The following is a 12,686-nucleotide window of genomic DNA, read 5'->3' on the forward strand; positions in this document are numbered from 1 at the left end:
TACTCGAAGTCAAGTATTAGGATATTTAAAATTAAGGAACGCGATGTTTGATATTTTCGTAACTTTTAGCCTTACTCGATTAGCCAATTAGCCCCCTTCGTCTGGTCTCATTAATCAAAGCAACTTAACGCATCCTCTCTCATTAAACTTACTCGTCCTCTCTCTCTTTCTCTCTCTGCCTCTCTCTCTGTCGTTCATTATTTCTCCATCCTTGTCCAGTGAACGCGCACCGTACACACAGTCGTTCCCTCTCTTCTCGACATTCTCTCCCTGAGCGTTCGTCCATCCGCTCGTCTCCTCTCGAAGCCAGTCAGCTCGGTATCGCATTATGCTACGGTCACAACGCTGGCTGGTGCATCCTACTCGTGACTGCAACCTCGACCATTCTATACCTGGGATCGGTACAACGTGACCCAGCAACCTTTTGGCATGGTCGTTCGCTGGAAAAATGGGAAAGTCCGCCAGCAAATTGAAACCACGAAGGAGCCAGAGTCAGTGTCGCATCTTTCCCTCCCTTTTTTCATTCATCTACGTTTTACACGTTTTCCGTCTTTCGTGAATTACGTTTCGCTCGGATTCTTTCACGATAATCTTACGATAAATGTATGGCGAAGTTTTATGATTTTTGCGTGGGTCGAAGTGTACAGTGGTGAATGCGGACACGCGACACGATCGACGAATGATACGTTCGATGAAAGGTGAAAGGTGAGTAATGAGCCGCAATGATTCAGGGAACACGTGCTGCTGGCTGCAACATTTACCACAGGCGTTCACGAGTGAAATTACCGGAGTACGATGGTTCGTGGTGGTTCGAACGATTTCTTCTTGTTTCCTTCTCTGTCAATTGGAACATCGAAAAAATCTGTGATTTCGAGGATTCGCGTGACGCGATGTAATTAACGAATCGTTTAATCGATGCGTAATCCGATCGATCGATACCATCATACAGCCAAGGAACATTTGTTCATACATCATATAAAGTGACGTGTTATCGATGGTGCAACGTGGTGATTCTGAGAAGATAAGTTAAAAATATCAAATAACATCCTGTTTTTTGATCGGTTAAACGCTTTAACCGGTCGATTCCGTGCCAAAGTATCCAAAAAATGCGGAGCGATCAAAGTACCGTATTTAAGTCTCTCTAAAATTGGAGACAGAATTTTTTTTACATTTCTTGGGAATCCTGCGTTTCGAAACATTCGGTCGTCGAAAGTTTCGTTCTTGTATACCTGTGTCTAAATTCTCGGTAACATAGTGAACCGTGTATATATGAAATTGGGATTCCAGTCACGAGGAAAGCGTGCATATAATTATGTAGCGAGAGAGGAAGCGCACGTGAATAAAAGATCCCCCTTTTTTCTAACAATATACATACTTCCACCTTTTGATGCCGGCGATTATCGTACTTCTTTTAGGGAACACGTCAACGTGTTCGAGTGTTTCTATAAAAATATTGTGCAGTTCCTTTTCAATAACTTTCTTCGATAAAAATGACAATGAAATTTTTTTCTAATCGAAATGTAATGGAACAGTATTTACACGTTTTGGTACTGTTATTCAGATATATTCTTTGTAGCGTATTTTATGATATAGTTAAAATTCAGAGCATTCGAGAGAGGACAAAAGAGATCAGCGTTGAAAAATTGTTCGCGTATCTGGGTCATGTAACGAGAAACATCTTATTTGCATCCTCCTACTGCATGAAATTCTATGCTCGCGGTTCGCAACGTTGATGAAAAATTGATGAAGCTGCAACAGGTGATTCCGCTCTTCCTACTACTGTCTCCGTCGATCTGTTTAATTACTCGTCGATTAATACGATTTTATTATTACATAATTACAAGTTCATTCAAACGAATCGAAGCGAATAAAGATTTAATTTGAGCCTGCTGCTATTTTATAATGCGCGACGATGCAACAGCGAATATACATATTTATTTACGTATTAATGAACCAATATAGCATCGTGATCGATAAATAAACAAATTATTTCTAATTACATCTATAAATCCTAACGGAAAGCGAAGAAATAAGAGAGAAATTGGCCAACATCGATGTGTTAGCAGCGATTAATGCATACATAAATATCGTATCGGAAAATAAATTTTTCTCGAACGTAGATTACAACCGTAATCGAGTTAAATGTCAGGAGGAAATATTGTGGCAGCGGAGGAACATTTAATTCGTGGTGAAAAACGAGGTCTGTAGCGGCTGTTTGGCTCGATAGTAGCTCACGAAACGTTGCATAGTTATCTCGGTAAACGTCGCGCTTATCAGTGTCGCCAGGTATTACGTGGAGCGAACGAGCGACGCAAAACACACCTGCATTCCAACGTTCGCTTTTTCGAACAAGCTCGAGACAAAGACAGACTATGTTCTCTTTCTTCCGTCTACAAGGGTCCTCGTTGTCCTGTCAAGACCTCTCTTCTCGCCACGAGTGTCCTTTCCTTTCTTCTCGACTGGGCGCATCGACGACCCTCGAAATTAGTTACAGAGAAACTTTGGAAAAGGGCAACCCGATACCGAAGGTATTCTAGAGAGCAGATTTCCAAGAAAATATGTCAACGTTCGTTAGACCGATGCACTTTCCTGCCTCTGCTAATTTCGAAATTTTCAAACCTAGGGCTCCCGGTATTTCAGAAGTTTCCTGCGCGGAAATTTACGTGTTTATGAATATAGGAAGGTGACGCGAAAAAATCCATACGCGAGACGGACTTGATCAGGTTCGAAGCGTAGAAAAGTCAGCTCGCATGTTCGAGCGAAAAATCGTAAAGTTTCAGTGGGGAACGAGTGCCGGTGTTCGCCAGTGGAAAGGATCGAGAACAGGTTTATATCCGCGCGTGTGAACGAAGCGAAAGCGAGCTCAGTTTCTGATCGGCTATTCCGAAGATCCGCGCGTGATCCGCACGAAACTGCCGCGAATCCACCGAAATAAGGAACACTTTTCGACTCTGCGATAGCGTATAAGATAACTGTTAAACGGTCGTCCAGATCGTACGATTGAGATAATTGGAAAATTGTGAGAGGTACCAGGAGAGGCTAGTTCGGAGCGTGGGTCGTTCGCGCTGCACCTGTGGTCGCGAAAGCGTGAATGAAGCTGTGATTCCAGTTCAAATTCCATCGAATCACGATACGTTAAGTAACATTTCGGTTTTCGATCTAGAAAAACATTTTTGATCGCGTAAATCTAAAAGTTCTTGACTTTTAGTACATTTTTAATCGAATCGCTGTTATGTACGAGTGACCAGTGATACGTGATAAGTGATTTCTTAGCGCAGCGTGTAAATGGAAGGCATATTCTTTGAATATCTTACCGCTCTGAGTTACCAAAAGATCTGACAAGGTACTTGCAAGTAGTCAGATTGCTTCCGAAGGATTAAAATGGCCGAAGCGATGAAGCAGCTTCGACAAGAAGAATCTTTCGCCCCTATCAGGACCACGTAGCGAGCAGAATCTGGTCAGCAAAAGCGAAACGCGATCGGAACGTGTCAGCACGAGCGTTTCGTCGAAGCGAATGCGTCAAGCGGAGTGGCCGATAAAAGGCATTCGCTGCATCGTTCGCGGACAAGATTAAATGAAATAAAAGCGTATAAAAGAGAAGTGTACGATACGAAGGGCCGATGGTATTCGTGCTCGCGATAACTGCTATTGGCCGACGCGATTGCAAACGCTTTCGATCGGATAGTCCGAATCGCGAGTCGCACGCGCGAACAAATTACTCGCTTGAAAATTGTACGTACGTATCTATGTAATCGACGAACGGTCTCGTGACGCAATCGGCACGATTCAGCGCGCTGATTGAGATGATCGTGAGCGACAAGGATCGCGCGCAGAAAAGTACCGGCATGCGTGAGTATGCTGACAAGGATGAACATTACAATTAATCGTGCCGAATGTATTTTATGAAACACGATTCGGCTTCGATAACGTTCGACGCGATTCAAATAATCGATGACAGTTCCAGCTGTCCCCATATCATATAGACTCCACATTTTAATTTACGACTACGCTATATCTACTCGTTCAACTGTATCCCACTCGCTCGTTTCGCGATCTTTTTACAATTCTTAATTCACGATCGTAAATGTGAACTGCTGTACACGCAAATCATAAAAATCGCCTAGTTGATCAATTCCGTTCAATTTAAGGCATCTACGAAGGTTGATTCGTACGATTAGCGATTAGAAGCAGAAGTCAATCGATTTGGCTCTCTGATATATTTCAAGCGATATACTTAGATCGAGTCCGAACATTCACGAAAGATAATTTGATGGCTATAATAAGGTGGTAACTGATGCGATAATATTCCACAGGCATAGCATGGAGCTTCCGGTTTCCATCTATGGGCACCCTGCAAAATCTAGGCGCCAGTGGTCGTCGTCGGAAGAAGAACGGCATATCCTCTTCGGCATCTTGTAAGGATCTCTGTCAGAAACGACACACGGTCCACCTACAGCCGGAAGTTATTATTCAGAAGGAACCCTCTCTACTCGTTACCCCTCCATCACCGGATCAATCCAGCGAGGAAATTAGAAGGTAACTTACCCCTGTGCCGATTGCAGGTTTTATTTTATAGAATTATTATTTAATAACGAATTAAAAATACTTGCATGGTATTGTCGTACGCGAGCGAAGTCTACTTCTAATCGTAATCGATTCTATGGCAGTAAATCATGAAAATGTAGGACCTAGGATCTCGTACCCAAAACCCGAAGGCTTGAACTAATAGACCCTCGAGTAAAATACAACATAGTAAAACCCTTAAAAAGAATCCTGGCAGGACTTTTTCTAAGGAGCGTAGCCGAGGTTCTTACGTTGTAACTTATGAATTAGCCTGCTGCAGGATATACCGAGGTGTATAGTACCGGTTACGAGAACATAATGGAGCCGGCAGGTCCTGAACCGGTTTTCCTCGATCTTTGCCTTCTCCCGTGACGTTCTCCCGCGGCCAACTAGCCGGGGAATCCCATAACGGAAGGACAGGACAATGAGGGAAACTGTAAACGTTCCCTTCTAAACATCTAGCTGTTTCGTAATCCCTTTGAAAATCTCGACCGATGTTCCTCTCGACCCTTTCTTCGTATCGGCACTTGTCCGAGCGTCTACCGCTGCGATCAAAGTGACTATCCAAATCCCGAATCAATCTGAATCGTTCCAGACAAGTCGTCTATGCACTCCTCAGAAAAAATAATACTCTCAATTTCAAAATCTCTAGAATTCCCGAAATAATTCGCCAAAGATGGAATCTCTTCAACGACCTTGAAAGGCCAAAGTCGTTAATCTGAAACGGACCATAACCTACCGCGTTCGCTATCAATTTTCCGGCCTCTTCCTATATTTAGCCTACAACCAGTCACCGTTGCAAATTGCAGTTCGTCGTACGAATGACGAAAACGATTTTCAGCCATTGCTTTATAAATAGATAACGAGGGTGGTCGAAACTCGCGAACGATTCGTAGAACTTTCTGACGCGTTTTATCTTACGGAGCGTATCGAGTAAAATAATTCCTCAGGCATACGATTATAATAGATTAGAACCGGGGAGTGGTTTAAGATTAACAAATTTGAAGTCATTTTGGCGACAAGGTTATTGAAACGGGGGACCTTGATTCTTATCAGAAAGCGATACAGCTTGTAGAACAGTATCAGATAATCGATATTAGAATCGTGGAGGAGATAACGAACATTTGTCGAACAACTAACTCGACAAATTTCAGAAGCAACCACCGAACGAATTACGGGAGTACAATTTACGGTCTCGCTATTTCAAGTTCTGAACTATACTCGTTTAACGTTAATCGTTTGGAAATATGTTCTTCCCTTGATCCTGACTATTCGAAACTGTAATAACGACGCAACATTTCTAAAGTTTTCTCATTCAGGATCGAATTATTATTCGTGTCATGGATATGCCCGCCATAAGACTCTATCATAACGTAGACTGCGACTCTACTTTCAACTTTATTCAACTTTATCGATCATTCGTGGCTACCCCACACGTTATCGCCCTCCTCCCGCATTCTTATATCATCATCGAACAATGCCGGCTCTTTTCTTCGCCGAATGTAAACAAAACGACCGCCACAGATGCGTTTCCATGCGTTCCGGCCGCTTATCGAACGCCCTGTTCAACGCAGGCGCGCCACCACCCTCTCTGCAACCCCCCACTTCTCGAACAGATCAATAACCCCCGATGTTATCGACTAGACCTCCACGGAACCCACTAAACTTTCAATCTTGGAAAACTGTAGCGAAGAACGATTCGAAAATCGAAAGAACATCCTGTGTCGTCGACTCGATGCCGAAGAGCACTCGTGAACCGACCAGACGCAGGCGTCGATCACGGAAAACGACTGGACGAGATGGATCTGTTGCAGTGACGTACTCTTTTGTAGTTTCTACACAATATTTTTCTTTTGGAAACAGCATCGTTAATAGAAGGAAGAATTATGATCGAAGTCACGTTGGTACTGGGGGTGGCAATTTAAAATGACATTTTAAAAACGTTTGCAACCAAAGAAGATATATTACCAGCGTAACAGTTGTTCAGTATTTAACAAATTTTCACGAGCACATACAAATAGAAATAAAAATGCGGGTATCTGAATTACAAATATTTAGAGTTGATCTGTCTATACGATCCGTTGGAAAATAGCAAACGTGTAAATTTATTTGATTTTAAGATAATGGTACCACGAAAAAGACTGAGCGAAAGCATACAGCTATAAAGACACTATGTTGCATACATTTAATGTTTTCCTTGGACTAAACACAGAAGTCGTCGTCCCTTTCTTCGAGTTCTATTAATAGTCGGTGGGGTGCCCCTCGATGGTCCTCCAAAAATACGGTCCTGTCCTCGCTTCGTGGCTTTCCACGCACATAGTTCAGTGGGGTGCGCGCGCTCGGCCCGTGAGCCGTGTGGCCAAACCCTATCTGTCCACGCTACTTATTTTCCTATTCGAACACATTCTATTTCCACGATTTCGCAAAGTCCGATATAAAACGGCTTGAAATTCGAAACGAAAGTGCGAAGGGTGATACGGTGGTCAAGATGTAAGGGATTCGCGTTAAAAGTTTGTTACTTTCGTTAGATTGTCGGAGGCGAAAACCGACGAGACGGAAGAGGAAGAGGTGGTGGACAGAAGGGAGGACCTGGACTCCTGTTTGGGCGAACCCGTTGCCAAAAGGGTTGACGACAACGACTACTCGAATCTACCCATGGTGAGTGAAGCTTTCATTAACCCTTTGCGATCTTTTCAATTTTCGGGAAGTTTCGTAAACTCTTGCGAGTAATAAGAACGAGCAAAGTACAATCGGTAACTTTCTTATTTAGTTTCTGTTTAAAGAGAAAAGTTGATTTTTGTCGAACATCCAACCAATTTTAATCAGATTAGGCACACGTTTGACCCATTTTTGTTTGAACATATTAATATCGCGATCGAGTCTTGAGTGAAACATGATACCAACTCGTTGCAAGAGGCTGATAATTGACTCGTTTATATTAGCGACTTGATAATTCAGCTTTCACACGTGACACTCGAAGTCACTTAATGGATCAAGTATATACTCAAGGCTGTTCTTGTTAAGCCAATCTTGTGGTCTCGCTGCGTCCAGACGTTTCTTAGTTAATTGACGCGACTGTCTCGCGCGAGAAATCTTATACTATAATTGTAAACGCTCTTTTGAAGATAGTCATACATTTCAATTAATAAAAAAACGAAACTAATAACTGACCAATCTATCACTAGAACATCGCTAAACAACAGACAATTTACTTCGCTTAAGGAGTGTTTAATTGAGCAATTTTTCGCGAAAGTTTTATTTTTCATTTTAATTCAGGATCCGCCAGAGGAGTCGACACGCAAGCTTCTGGAGCGGGAACTTCGACTTCTGGATCCTAGAGATCTTCGATCTCACGCCTGGTATCATGGCAGTACTCTTCGTGGCGGTAGGAAAGGCGCTGAAGCGGAAGTGCCGAACGACGGTGACTTCTTGGTCCGCGACTGTGCTTCGCAACCCGGTAACTATGTGCTCACGGTCCGATGGAAGGGTCAGCCCCTTCATTTCGTCATAAACAGGGTAAATATCTTGGAAAAATGTTAACAAACAGACATGTTAAGACGTGAACTAATGATTCTTAATTAACAGGTAGTGATCCAACCAGAAACCGTGTACGAGAGAGCGCAGTACCAGTTCGAGGACGAAGCGTTCGACACGGTCGCGGACCTGATAACCTTCTACGTGGGTAGCGGAAGACCCATAAGCCAAGCTAGCGGTGCTCGTATAATCACCCCGAAACCAAGATCTGTTCCCTTAACCTGCGTGCCAGCTGCCCCCAACAACCAGCACTGTTCCAGTCCTTCCTCCTCGTCCCTATCAACCGGATCCCCCCCTCGTCTACCTCGAAAACAGCAGCGAAGTCACTCGCTGACGGCCCAACATCACCCCTCGGACCAACACGATGCTCGTTCAGCGTCGAACCAACAGACCCCAGCTCCCCACGTGCCGGTCCAGTCGAGCACCCTGCCACGCGTCCCTCCGATCCAGAACCAACCACCTTCGTGTTCCCTGTCCCTGGGTCGTCAGAAAATCACCAGGGTGACATCAGACCCGGCGCTTCAACAACAGCAACAGCCGGTACTTCAGCAACCTAGTCTGAATCATCAAAACTCCCATGGAACAGCTCCGCCGAAACCGCCGAGGGTGCCGTACGTCCTCAACCATCAACATCATCCGCATCATCACCACCATCATCACCATCACCATCATCAGGGTTACCAAGCGTCAGGCAGCGACAGTGGGAACGGATCAGGGGACAGTGAGTTCGAGACGAACAACTCCGGAGGCACCAGCAACCCGTCCTCCTCGGTAGCCATCAAGGGTGTCGTGATTAGAAGCCATTACAATACCAGCAACGATGGTACCAACGGAAACAACGGGAACGAGTACGAATTATCGGCCGAGGAACAATTAGTCGTGGCCGCGCCGTCGCTGGAGATTACCACTGCCCTGGACATCGAAGGGTTCACCACGTTGTTGCTACCAGCAGGGGAGCACAGACCTCTGGATCCGACTGCTCTCAGAGGAGTGTCAGGGATGCTGCACGATTCTGCTCCCAGAGTGCTAGCCTCGCACTTGACCAAGATCGACCTTGAGATAGCTCTTCAGCCTGGTCCAGGAAACCGAAACGGTCTCAGCGGAATAGAGTTAGCTACTTTACCTCATGGTAGACAAGCCAGAATAGATCTGATCGAACGATCCGAGTGCTTAAAGCTTCTCGTAGCTGTGACCGTGCTGGCCGGAGCCACTGCCATCGAGAGAGCTGCCACCATCAGCAAGTGGATCAAGGTTGCCATCGACACCAAGACTGCCCTGGGCAATCTGTACGGCTTCTGCGGAGTGATGCTCGGTTTGTGTCTGCCTCAGATCCAAAGGTTGGCTAACACGTGGCACCTGTTGAGGCAGAAGCACACGGACGAGGCCTTCAGCTTCGAGGCCAAGCTCAGACCCACCCTCCGGGCAATGAACGAGTGCACCAACCCTCAGGCACCCAATACGACACTGCCACACCTGCTGCCTATCGCTTTGCTCGGTGAACGAGGTCCCGAGGACATTTTGGGTACGTTAAATGTTTCTTTGTAACAGCGATTCTTTACGAAACGAACCAACAATGTAGAATTATTAATCGTTTCAGGAACCGTAACTCCATCGGGTTTGGCAGCAGCGATCCTGTCCCCGTGGGAAAACTCAGCGCCAGATTGTGGTTTATCCATAGTGTGGTCGCACTTGGAATCTGCTCGCAAGATGGCAGAGAACCTGCCACTGTTTCGTAGGAACGCGGAGATCGTGCTGGAAGGTTCAAGAAGCGACGAATTATTGTCTGACGCGTTTCGAACGGAATTTCACATAAAATTCCTATGGGGCAGTCGCGGTGCCACCGTGGCTCCCGAAGAGAGGCACTTGAAGTTTACCCAGGTGTTAGACGCCATGTTCGATAAATGCTCGACGAGCGAAGTAGCGGCCTAAACGCGATCAACGGATGGATTGCTTTGGAACTTTGTTTTCTTTCCAGAAATAAAAAATATATTCTCCTGTGACGAGAATGGGAGAGAACGTGGGACCCGAACATTTATTTTTCACTTATTTTTACGTGCTCGTGTAAATTATAATTATGTAATTATGTAATTAAGTGACTGTAATTATATTGTAATTTCTTAGGATGTTTTAGTTGAGATAAGATTCAATTGTGATGAATGCGTTTTGCGTGTGTTCGAAGTTTGGGCAAAGGATCGAAAGCCTTTTCGCTCATGATGCTTTCTCTTGCAATAAAGTCGTAGCTCGTAAGTGAAACGTGATTCTTCTATCGCTGTGCTTTATCGGAGAAGAAGAAACGGTAATGAATGCAACAACGAAATAATATACATATGCGATAATTGAATCACGTTTGTCGCTGAGAAACAATCAAAAGCATAGAGATAACATATTCAAACCCAGAATAAGAGTGGAGAGAACGTTGCTTATATAAAATGTCTAATACAACAAGGTTGGGTTTGAAATTGTTAACAGAAACGAAGTAACTGTGGAAAGATGTAATCGCAGATAATAACAATGAAACGTGTCGTATTTAACAAACAATTCCTGAAAACATTAATGATCCTTTCGTCGTTAATAATGACAATATGATAATCAAATCGAGTTGATCTGTCATGTACTTAATCTTTAATCGATTCAAATATTCGGCCGATAATACGTTGTAAATGTTGTTCACGTTTGTTCACATTTAATATACGAAGAAAGAAAATCTATAACGTGTTTTATTTATTGCACCCATATACTTTACTATAATTTAATTATTGAGAAGACAATACCACAGTAAGATTTTCTAAAAATATATTTTTTATATTTTTGTATGTATGTACATATCTGAATAGAGATTTTATGGACCAAAAGTGCTTAACCATCTTACGATAAAAGGTAGGAATAAATGGAGCAAAATTTTGCATTTCTCGACAGTTCAAACTTAACAGTACATTTAAAATGACCTAAAATTAAATAAGGCTGTATTCTGAAGTGTATTATCAATTTGCAAGATGAAAAAATCAATATTCGATACATTGGTCTGAAAACGGTAGGTATACGGCAGAAAGTACTACTAGCGCCATCCAGCGGTAGGAACCAGGAACTATTTTTCAAGTAACAGGAGCGCAGAAAAGTAAAGGAGGTATGCGGAGTAAGAGGTATCCCGCGCAAACAAGTGCGCATGCGCAGTAGCGTCGCGTCACTCTGTATATACGGTAATTATATCTGCAAGAAACGTTGATTACTCATTTTCTGAACACAATTTATGAACTTTTATGATCGAAGAATGTTCAGTGATTCCGTAGCTACTTTCTCATACCCTATTTGTTCAGATTTGTGTTGACAGTAATTAGTTATTAATGAATATCCCTTCGGATGTCGGCGCATCATTTAGTACACGTGGGCTGATGTAAAATAATTAACAACACGTTATCTGAATATAATTTCTCGACTTTTATGATTAAAGAATGATCAGTAGATCACTAGCTACTTTCTCATATCTCATTTGTTCAGATTTGTACTGATAGTAATTAGTTATTAACGAACATTCCATCGCGTGTCGGCATGTAATTGAGTACACATGAGCTAATTAAAAATAATTAATTGCATGTTTTCCAAACATAATTTACGTATTTTCATGATTATATAATAATCTGTGATCTCGTAGCTATTTTTTCATATCATATTTGTTCACATATTTATTGGAATTAATTAATCATTAATATTTCATTGCAAGTAGTGTAGTCATATGGTATTCTATTGAGTACGTATGTAGAATAAACAGGCTAAAACAGGAAAATTTCGGTCGGTACGGTATAGCGGTGGGATACCAGAATCTACTTTTAGTATCAGGATCACAGAAAAGTAGAGGAGGTATGCAGAGTAAGAGGTATCCCGCGCAAACCAGCGCGCATGCGGAGTAACAGGTATCCCGAGCATCTGTGCGCATGCGCAGTAGCGTCGCGTCACTCGATATATACGATAATACGTGCATACAAAAAATGTTAATTACTCATTTTCCAGAAACAATTTATGAACTTTTATGATTGAAGAACGATCTATGATTCACTGGCTACTTTCCCATATCATATTTGTTCAAGTTTCTTGCGGAATTAATTAGTTATTAATGATTTTTGTACCGCAAGTCGGCGTGTCATGCGGTATACAGGAGCAGATTTAAATCATTAATTACACATTTTCTAAGCACAATTTATGCACATTTATGATATAGGAAAATAGCTAAGGAATCACTGATCATTATTCAATCATAAAAGTTCATAAATAGTGTTCGGGTAATGAGTAATTAATTATTTTGTGTCTGCATTGCGATACGTACATGAGCCACGTATGTCAATTCTACTGCGCATGCAAAGTGCAATATTTCGGCACTTTGACGACGCAGTATGGTTCCTGAGGCATTTAGAAACAAATTTCTATTAGGGTTTGATGCGTTTTGATGCCTAATAAAGCCAGAAAATCAATTTTTGTCGAATTCGGTCGAAAACGGTACAGGTGGCGCCATCTAGCGGCGAGCGGCGGAACTACGAAAAACTAAAATCTCGATTTTCTCGAAAACTAGGGACTTTTCCGAAATTCTGGGATATACA

General features: G+C 42.9%; 1 protein-coding gene across 3 annotated transcripts; it reads left to right on the forward strand.

Moving 5' to 3' along the window:
• The first annotated feature begins 280 nt into the window (after positions 1 to 280).
• Positions 281 to 10,808, forward strand: LOC100881181 (breast cancer anti-estrogen resistance protein 3 homolog). 3 transcript variants are annotated; one of them, XM_076537114.1, is made up of 6 exons: positions 281 to 491; positions 4,314 to 4,536; positions 7,092 to 7,221; positions 7,840 to 8,079; positions 8,149 to 9,619; positions 9,695 to 10,808. In XM_076537114.1, the coding sequence occupies exons 1-6, from the start codon at positions 449 to 451 to the stop codon at positions 10,024 to 10,026; spliced, it is 2,439 nt and encodes an 812-aa protein (XP_076393229.1). In that variant the 5' UTR covers positions 281 to 448; the 3' UTR covers positions 10,027 to 10,808. The 3 variants fall into 3 exon arrangements, with proteins under 3 accessions (XP_076393229.1, XP_076393230.1, XP_012151174.2); XM_076537115.1 differs by lacking the exon at positions 281 to 491 and adding an exon at positions 516 to 705; XM_012295784.2 differs by lacking the exon at positions 281 to 491 and adding an exon at positions 752 to 3,849.
• Positions 10,809 to 12,686: the final 1,878 nt, after the last annotated feature.

Source organism: Megachile rotundata, chromosome 11 (assembly GCF_050947335.1).
Source record: "Megachile rotundata isolate GNS110a chromosome 11, iyMegRotu1, whole genome shotgun sequence".
In the NCBI taxonomy this organism is placed as follows: Eukaryota; Metazoa; Arthropoda; class Insecta; order Hymenoptera; family Megachilidae; genus Megachile; species Megachile rotundata.